Source organism: Helianthus annuus, chromosome 16 (genome assembly GCF_002127325.2).
Source record: "Helianthus annuus cultivar XRQ/B chromosome 16, HanXRQr2.0-SUNRISE, whole genome shotgun sequence".
Lineage (NCBI taxonomy): Eukaryota > Viridiplantae > Streptophyta > Magnoliopsida > Asterales > Asteraceae > Helianthus > Helianthus annuus.
In genome coordinates, this window is record NC_035448.2 from 164,992,190 (window position 1) to 165,002,408 (window position 10,219).

Below are 10,219 nucleotides of genomic sequence, written 5' to 3' on the forward strand. Positions count from 1 at the left end.
CGACCGAATACCCGCACCAATGCACGGGAGAATTATACTAGTTTCTCATTAGTATCAACTCAATAAACTTTGTAATATTTTAGTTTCTTTTTAGAGTAAACTGCCATTTTGGTCCCTGTGGTTTGACCAGTTTTGCCACTTTAGTCCAAATCTCAAACTTATTACATCTGGGTCCCTGTGGTTTGCATTTTGTTGCCATTTTAGTCCAAATCTCAAATCAGGTCAGATTCCCCACTAATGACCCTGCTATTTTGTCTTTACCCTCAGGGGCATTTTGGTCCTTCTGGAATTATTATAACACATTTTTAATTAAACCACACACATTCATCTTTGACAACCCTCATCTCTTCATTTCATCAAATCTTCAACAACCCTCATCTTCAACAATCCTCATCTTCATCCCTCGTCTCTCTCTCTCTCTCTCTCTCTCTCTCTCTCTTTCATCTTCAGCAATCCTCATCTTCATCCCTCCACCACCCTCTCGCCGCCAAGCACCACCACCTGCCACCACCCTCTCGCCGCCAAGCACCACCACCTGCAACCACCGGCCCTCTTTGTCTCTTACATCAGTCCCCCGTCGGTGAACCTGCAACACAATCCGGTGAACCTGCAACTCAATCTGGTGAGCACCTCCACCCAAATCGGTTTACCATGTGTTGTTAGATTTGTGGGTTTGTTGTGGATCTGGTGAACCTGCAACACGATGCGGTGAACCTGCAAGTCAATCCGGTGAGCACCTCCACACAAATCGGTTTACCATGTGTTGTTAGATTTGTGGGTTTGTTGTGGATCTGGTAGTGTAGTGGTGTTGATAAGATTTTGGGGAACTTAAGGGGATTAGGGGTTAGGGCTTTTTTCCAGTGGTGGTGGTTGAGGTTGGGTAGTAGCAGCGATGGTCGGTGAGGTCCGGCGGCAGAAGGGGATGTGTGGTAATGACGTGTTGGCGGTGGTGGTGGTCTCAGGTCTGTTAGCAGAAGGAGAGGGGTGGTGATGACGTGCTACTGGCGGTGGTCTGTTACCTGAAATGGATGGGAGGTGGTTGATGAATGGTGATATTGGGTTTGTAGTGGCCGGATACGGCGGTGGTGATGGTGGCTGGGATACGGTGGTGGTGGTGGTGGTGGCGGAGGTTGATTGAAGAAAGAGATGGAAGAGGTGGGGGATAGTTGAAGGAAGAAGATGAGCTGGGCAAATCAACTGGTTATTTATCTTCAAACATTATTTTGGACCAAAATGACTAAAATGCCCCTGAGGGTAAAGACAAAATAGCAGGGTCATTAGTGGGGAATCTGACCTGATTTGAGATTTGAACTAAAATGGCAACAAAATGAAAACCACAGGAACCCAGATGTAATAAGTTTGAGATTTGGACTAAAGTGGCAAAACTGCTAAACCACAGGAACCAAAATGGCAGTTTACTCTTCTTTTTATTTTTAATTTAGTCTTACAGCAAATAAATAAATTATAAATTCCCTTTTTTACACACTGTCTCTCCCACTCTCCTCACTGGTACTCTTTCCAAACTCCTGAAACTATTCCACTTCGCCTGAGACCCATCTCACCACCATACCATACTATGGGTTGCACCGCCTCAAAGCTAGGCAACGAAGACTCCGTCCGCCGTTGCAAAGACCGCCGTCGTTTCATCAAAGAGGCCGTCTACGCCCGCCACCACCTTGCCGCCGCTCACTCCGACTACTGCCGCTCCCTTAAACTCACCGGATCCGCCCTTTCCACCTTCGCTTCCGGCGAACCCCTCCCCGTAGCCGACCAAACTCCCGCCGTCCTCCTCCCCACCTCTTCCTCCTCTACCCCCACACCCCCTCCATTCAATCCCCTCCAAACCCCACCTCCACCACCGGAATCAGTTTCCCGATCTCCATCACTTGCAAGCTCAAAACAATCAAAACACCCACCACCGGTGACTTCCTCTGTTACCCACCGTCAACGCCGCCCTAAACCCACCATCAAACTCCCTCACATTCTCTCTGAATCAAGCGAAGCTTCTTATTCTCCTCGTGAAAACTTAAACCCCCAAAACAATTACACATACAATGCTCAAGCTAATTACGCATCCACACCTTCACAAGCTTCCTCTGTTTGGAACTGGGAAAACTTCTACCCCCCATCTCCCCCTGATTCCGAATACTTCAATCACCGGCAACCAAATTTCGACACCGAAGACGATAAATCCTCAATCTATTCGGGCAAAACCTCAATCTACTCAACCCAGAACGAGAAAAAGAAGAATCATTGGGATAATAATGAAGATAAGCGTTCGGTTTATTCAACCTATTCTCAGAAGAAAAACAACAACAGTCATCATCTAGAAAGAGAGGATGATGAGGAAACAGAGGAGAGAGAAGAAGTGCAATGTAGCGAATGGGGAGATCGTTACAGCACTACGAGCTCAACTTCCGATGATGATGAAGAAATTGATAGGGATTCTAGATCCGAGATGGAGAGTCGGTCTAATTTCGGATCCTCTGTTCATAACGAGTCGGTGAATAGGCCTTATTCTGCAGCCACTAAATCGAAGATGAGTAAATCGGAAAAGGGTGATGATGGTGCAAGCTGGAACACCAGTCAGTATGAGGATAATTCGGATATGAGAATGGTGATTAGACATCGAGATCTAGCGGAAATTGTTGGTTCGATTAAAGAGTATTTTGATAAAGCTGCTGATGCCGGTGAACAAGTGTCTGAGATGCTTGAAACCGGTAGAGCTCAACTTGACCGGAGTTTTCGCCAATTAAAAAGTAAGTTGTTGGGTTTTTTTTTATGCAATTTGGGCATGATATGTTTTGAATTTTGTGATTGCAAAATTATTAGTTCAGTTTTCCTGATTGAAATGGGTATAATTTGTCTTGAATTTTAAGATTGGGTTGCAAAATTACTAATTTATGTTATGTTTTAATTGAGATTGGTCGCAAAATTACTAATTTAGTTTTTTTTCAATTGAGATTGGGTTGTACAATTATTAGTTTAGTTTTTTTTTTAATTGAAATTGGGTTTTGGGACTGGGGTGCAGAATTTCTAATTTTTTTTCTTTCTTTATTATTAATTTTTTTTTTTTTTTTTGAAATTGGGTATGATTTGTTTTTAATATTGAGACTGGGTTGCAAAATTACTATTTTTTTTTTTTTGAGATTGGGTTGCAAAAATTACTAATTTATTTATCTGTTTGTTTATTTATTTATTAATTATTATTATTATTATTATTTTGAATTGGGTGTGATTTATTTTGAATTTTGCAGAGAAGGTGTATCATTCAGGTGGGGTGTTGAGTAACTTGAGTTCAAGCTGGACATCGAAGCCGCCATTGGCGATTAAGTACCGGTTCGAGCCCGATTCAATTGGTGAACCTGGCGGCTCGAAGAGTCTGTGTTCAACTCTGGAGCGACTCTTAGCTTGGGAGATGAAGCTCTACCAAGAAGTAAAGGTAATGAAATTACTATCATAACATTAAAGATTATTTTGACATGATTGTTAAATTCAGTTTCTTTTTTTAGGCTCATTTTTTATCCAATATTTTCAAACAAAATCTTGAAATAAAGATATGTAACGGTGCAAAAATGTTGCCTTTATGATGATAGTAATCTTTAGTGGGTGGTTCTTTTGTATGACGAAAATACCCCTGGTCAATGGGTGCACATGGATTTTGACCATCGTGGGTTCCATACCTCCATTGGTAAAATCAGTGTGTGGAATTGTTTTAACCATTGTGTTATACAAAAGGGTATTTAAAAAAGATTATTATTTTCCAACAGCCTACCCTTGTATAATTTTGTGCCTTAAAAGAAGAGCTCCGTGTAAATAGGTTGATAAAAGTTATCTCATAAGAAAAAATAAATAAAAATCTGGATAGGTATGGTCTGTTATGAAATTACCAAAATGCCCTTGTGAGTCTTATCTGGTACCACCATTTATCATGTATTAACAAACACATTGAGCCATGTGAAAGGGTGTGTAAAAAGTTCCTATTTTTCCAAAACTTGCTTTGTTGTGAAATGACCTTTTCGCCCTTGGAGGTTTTAGCCGGTAGCCTGATCATGTAGATTATTTTGAAAAAATGACGAAATTGCCCATGGTGGGGTAAAACTAAAATATGGCAGTTGTGGGCCATGACAAGTATCCAGAAGCTTTTTGCCTAAGTGAAAATGAAAAGAGAGTCCTCCATGTTGGTAAAACTTGGTTGGGCAAAGGATGGAAATAAGTGATAGAAATAAATAAAGGTTGTCGTGCAATGACCAAACTGTCCCTGTAAGTAGTAACTGGTAGACTGACCAATTATGACAACCTGGAGCAATCTTTGTCTGTCATCAAATGTGGAAAAAGAAGAACAAAACAAAACTTATTTTGGTTTTACATGACTAGCAGGCAACAACATTGTTCACTGCTACAATGAATGAATGAAATACCCTTTTATCTTCTTCTTTTATTTGGCAGATAGTTTGTATGTATAAAACTATGAACATGAAATGATTGATATGTCATATTCATTATATACTATGTGTTCTTTTAGGATTCCCATATTTTTTATTATTTTAATTATGGAAAATATTCAACTGAAATTTAAATATTTGTCCGATTTAACTGAATTGTTGTTTAGGCACGGGAAGGAGTTAAAATCGAGCATGAGAAGAAGTTGTCGGCGCTACAAAGCCAGGAATACAAAGGGGAAGATGAAAGTAAATTGAACAAAACAAAAGCTTCGATAAAGCGACTTCAGTCGCTAATAGTCGTTACGTCTCAGGCTGTCTCAACTACCTCTACCGCCATTGTTGGTCTACGAGACGCTGAGCTTGTCCCACAGCTTATCGAACTTTGTCATGGGTAAGTAACTTCACACACACACATATGTATTATGTTTTATGTCATGATCGTATGCTTATGAGTTATGACGTTGACCCATAGTTGTCAATAGCGGTCACTATACGCGTATAGGTCAAAGGTCGCTACAGGGTATGTAGCCATAAATAGCGGGATTTCAGTTTTATTTATTTATTTTTTTTAATATAAATAGCGATTTATATATAGCTATAAAATAGCTGGATTTTAGGTTTTTGTTAAATATACATGTAAAATAGCGTATATACCAGGGTATTTTGATATAATATACATATAATTTAAAAAAAAAATTATTTTCTAATGTATCGCTATTTACAAAATAGCGCCCGCTATTTATGGTGATTCGGTATGTAGCATATAGGTAACTTATCGCTGTTTGTCGCTATTTGCCATTAACAACTATGCTCTTAAGGTCATCGTTTGGTGAAACTCGTCAAAATAGGTAAAATGGTTATCGAACCTTCGTAAGATTCCAACTTGTATACCTTGACCTTATAATGAAATAATGAATAATGTTGCTTGAAAATGGATGTGTTTTGGAGGGAAGAAATTTGAACAATCGGAATGTTATGGTACGAAAAAATTATTGGCACTTTTGTGTAGGAGATCAAGTGTGTGAAGCTTTATTAAAGGCACCAATATGTGGTAGTTGACCAACTGTCCTGGACCAGAGTAAAGTGCCATGGTCCAAACCTGCATGTTCATTGTGGTTTTTTATTCTTGTTTTTATTAAATAAGCTGTCAAACCGGCACCTCGATTAAAGAGATTTGAAATCGTAACCTAAGTTTATACGGTACACATTGTACTTATTGATACTCTTATATTTGTGTAAGTAACGGGTCAAATTTACGTATTCTACAGTATAACAATTTTCAGGATTGACACTTTAATATTAATGCGACGTTAATGCAGGTTAATGTACATGTGGAGATCTATGAACCAATGTCATGAAGTCCAAAACCATGTAGTTCAACAAGTTAGGGGTCTAGTCAACCGGTCAACGAAAGGCGAGTCAACCTCTGACCTACACCGCCAAGCGACTCGTGATCTTGAAGCAGCAGTGTCCACCTGGCACACGAGTTTCTGCCGCCTCGTAAAATTCCAAAGAGATCTCATCAGATCTCTCCAAGGATGGTTCAAACTCACACTTCTTCCCATCAACACTGAAGAAGCAAACATCAACGGCTCACAGCCCTCGGATGTTTACATCGTATTTGACGAGTGGAAACTAGCCCTTGATCGCTTACCTGACACAGTGGCGTCTGAAGCCATTAAAAGCTTCATAAACGTCGTCCATTCCATTTCTTTAAAACAAGCGGAAGAAATGAAGGTGAAAAAACGCACTGAATCCGCATCAAAAGAACTTGAGAAAAAAGCATCATCTTTAAGAAACATAGAGAAGAAATACTACCATTCTTATTCCATGGTCGGGCTCGGGCTTCCCGGCAGCGGGCAGGATGATGGGCACGGGCTGGATGCCCGGGACCCACTTTCAGAAAAGAAGACCGAGCTCGTGGCATGTCAAAGACGGGTCGAGGATGAAATGGTCAGGCACTCGAAGGCGGTTGAGGTAACAAGATCAATGACTTTAAACAATATTCAAACTGGTTTGCCTGGAGTTTTTCAAGCTATGACAAGCTTTTCAAGCTTGATAATGGAGGCACTTGAGGGTGTTTGCAACAAATCTTATGCAGTTAAATAGTGAGTTTTGAAGTCTGGTTTACTGTTTTAAAGGAAAAGAAATAGATTATATTATAATTCATAGAATTATATATGTTATGGTGTTCTTAATGGCTAAAAGTTTAAGTTTTTGAAGAGGGTTTTTGAGATGTTATTAAATGTATATATAACTCTAGGGAATTTTTGGCAAGTTTTATATATTTTGTATGATATTTGTCTTGCTCTTATATTTATCTCATGTGATGATAAATTAATTATGTGTTATTACAAAAATACTTATAGACTTGGGTAAAGTTATACTAAAAAGTCTTCTAAAAATGAGAATGGTACAAAGACACAATGGGTAGCAAAATATAACACATTGTCGTGGAAAAAAAACCACAATGAATCCTAAAAAAGACATAATTACGCAAATATATAAAAGACACAATGATTTAAACAAAAATTTTAAAATGTAGAAGATAAAAATCCAAAATCCAAAAAGCTAAAATCTCAATGAGACTGTTTTAATGCTTATTGAGTGAGTTCAATCAAAGTTTGTTTGATATGACGTGATGTCGTGGTCACAATCAAATTTAATCCAATTACATCTAATAGATAGTAGCGAGTGGGTATCGAACACAGAGAGTTTGTGGAAAGTATGTTGATTATGTAGTTTTGTACCTAACTAAAATTAAACTAAAACTGCAGAAATTAAAATTCAAGAGTTTGATTGTTTGGGTTTAAGAACTAAATTACTAAACTAATTGCAAATCAAGATTGGTTGTTAAAACATATTAAGAGAGAGTGACCATCTTAGGTTTCCGGTTTCCTTTAACAATTGTGTCTAAGTTCAACTAGAAAGAGTCACATAGACATGACTCATGCATAAACGTTTGTTGTGATAAAAGGGAACTAAGTACTCGGATTAGAGAAATGCGAGGTTGTTACCCGATGACCAATTAACCAATATCCAACCCTAACCCCTCCCGTGATATCTCGATTGTCAACGACACCAAGAACGTACGGTTTAGACTAAGATCAAAACATCAATTAACAATTTACAATCAAATATTCATGCACCATAATAAACATAGCAAACATACCAAGTTCATTATTCTAGAAATAAGATAAACACACAAAAGTCATAGAAAAACCTTCAACCTAAGATGATCGCCGAAAGTTTAGCCGGACATTGTTTGATGAATCATCATAACACAAAGATTAAAGTTCATACGAATCGAAACACAAACCGAAATGTTTAGAATTGTTCACAAACACTTGCACCAGCCCAAAAATCACCCCGTGAACTCTGAGAAACGTCTCCCATGATGAGATATGTGAAAAGATACTTGAAAGCAGATTAATAATGGGCAGTTACACATTTTGCATCAGAGCCTACCGTAACTTACGGTAGCTACCGTAAGGTACGGTAGCTTTCAGGTTTTTACGCTGGTTCTCTACTGGATTACGGTAGAGAAATAAACATTCAGGGGCTACCGTAAATCACCATAATTTACGATGGACCCCTGAAACAACTCCTTTGTTCTTCTTTCCAATCCTTGTGTAACTCGTTCCAATCCATTCCCATCCAAAGCAGCGTTTTCTCTCTTTTTAGGCTCCGAACACACCTGAAACACAAACAACGGTAGTTATCTAATTCAAGATAATTACACAATTAAATGAGGGATTAACTCGTCTTTTAACACACTTAACGGTTGTCCCATGGACCACCCGTCATGATACCCTTCCTACGACTTTATATTTTTAGAAGATTATGTATTTGACCATAAGGCCACAGGGTGTGGCATCGCACCACCCCGCAGATCAGCAATTTTGGCGCCTCGTTGACGCCCTCTCCCTCCCCCTGCATGTTACCAAGGGAACCAATCAAATATCTTCTCTTTATTTTTTTTTATTTTGTTTAATAGAGAGTTTTAAAGTGGCTCTACACCATAGCATGCAAGTGAAAGAGATTGACTTTAAAACTCTCTATGTGACATGACACTGATGTGCCGTGATAAAACCCTAAGGGCTTTATATCACACCCTCCATCCTAACCAAGATACCAAGATTTTTTAGAAATTCATTTTATATATTAATAAATTCTTTGGACAAATGGGTGTCTTGCAATAACTTTTCAATAGCTATTTGAATGGCAAATGGGTGCTCTTTTATATGATCTTGTAAAATTGGACTCTTCAATATTTGAATAGTGAATTCAAATGATTGAAGAAAACTTGTAGTGAGAATGGGAAAAGTTAGAATTTTCAATAGCGTAATCAGTGTAATTTTCCTTTTTAAAATTTTCTATTAACATATAATTTAGTTTTAATATTTAAAAAAAATCTAAATGCATGATTTCTTTTTTTCTTTTATAAAGTTTATTAAAAACTAACTTCATCCGAAATAAGATAATTTTTGGCCTTTGAATTAAATTAGGAAACTCAAGTATCAAACTTATTTTGTTTTTTTCAGCCATTTGGAATAGTTATTTAAGATAAGAATTATTATTTAAGATACAACTATGTGATGTGGTGAATTTGATGTATGAAAAAATGCACGTCACGTAGATGGTGTAGGGTTTTATATTTTCCACCTAAGAGTATGTGTTGTGGAGGAGGTGAAATGTGATGGTAGATTGAGATGGTGATTGAGTTATATGTCATTTAATATAAAAAAAAATGAAACCACCATCGCCCCACGCCCGAGCTCCCTCACCCCACATCCCCTTCGCGCCCCTCCCGCCACAGTGTTGCGCTCACAACATGGACAAAGAAGATCCTAGATTGACAAGAAAGAAGAAGAAAACCTATGTGAAACACCATTGGAAAAAAAAAACCTACTTTAAAAAAAAAATCAACGTTTATTTAAGGGATGTTTTGTGTGAAACAAAAGTGATTTGGGTTCAAATTCTTGTAAGTATAAAATTATGAGATATTTAGGTGAAAAAATGTTATTTGGAAAAAAATATTGATGAGCTTTTTTAAAATTTAAACATTTATGAATTTATTATTACTATTTACTACTAGTCGACTAATCAAATATTTTCAAGGAGACACCAATCAAATCCCATGTTGGAGGAAGGATGAGATGTAAAACCCTATGAGAGCGGGGAATGAGGATCGAGTGCCATCTATTGTCCAAAGACCAACATGACATGGGATTTTTTTTAATATGAAATGTAGATTTTCTTGGCTTTTATTAATATTTTTTACAACAAGTGGCTTATATTAAAACATTAAGAGACACACGGAAACACCTTTTGTACTTTTGCTGTCCCAAAAGGCACCTAACACCCCTAGAGAGAGGAATATGCCCTAAAATGCTTAAAACGCCATTTTCTAGTAAATTAAAGTAACTTTCAACTAATTCATATTAGAATATCTTATTTTAGTCCATCTCTAATGGGGCGGAAATCACGGGAAAAGTGGGCATGGCGCTTCATATCGTCGCGGAACATCGATAGATCATAGAGGCGGCGTTATAGGGGTGTGAAATGTTGCTGCCGTTATATACATCGTGGCGTGGAGGAGAGTTCCATAATTTTGACCGTTAGGTCTTCTTTCCCACTCACACACATATACATATACATACATATATAAAGCCCTCTACATATATATCCCCACTACACACTCAAGTCATATAAAGCCCCATAAAGCTCATCTCTTACGCGTTTCACCACTTGTCGCATAACGCCCGACAAAG

At 38.0% G+C, this 10,219-nt stretch overlaps 1 protein-coding gene across 1 annotated transcript; it reads left to right on the forward strand.

The window, feature by feature from the left end:
- Nucleotides 1-1,471: 1,471 nt before the first annotated feature.
- LOC110919929 (nitrate regulatory gene2 protein-like) lies at nucleotides 1,472-6,766 on the forward strand. The gene is made up of 4 exons (XM_035984826.1): nucleotides 1,472-2,759; nucleotides 3,258-3,442; nucleotides 4,613-4,836; nucleotides 5,765-6,766. The coding sequence occupies exons 1-4, from the start codon at nucleotides 1,577-1,579 to the stop codon at nucleotides 6,552-6,554; spliced, it is 2,382 nt and encodes a 793-aa protein (XP_035840719.1). The 5' UTR covers nucleotides 1,472-1,576; the 3' UTR covers nucleotides 6,555-6,766.
- The last annotated feature ends 3,453 nt before the right edge of the window (nucleotides 6,767-10,219 follow it).

Excerpts from the sequence above, each read along its gene's own strand:
- LOC110919929 (XM_035984826.1), top strand. The coding sequence starts at position 1,577 with ATGGGTTGCACCGCCTCAAAGCTAGGCAACGAAGACTCCGTCCGCCGT. Across the intron at positions 3,443-4,612 it reads AGCTCTACCAAGAAGTAAAG|GCACGGGAAGGAGTTAAAAT; the intron begins GTAATGAAATTA and ends ATTGTTGTTTAG. Across the intron at positions 4,837-5,764 it reads CTTATCGAACTTTGTCATGG|GTTAATGTACATGTGGAGAT; the intron begins GTAAGTAACTTC and ends ACGTTAATGCAG.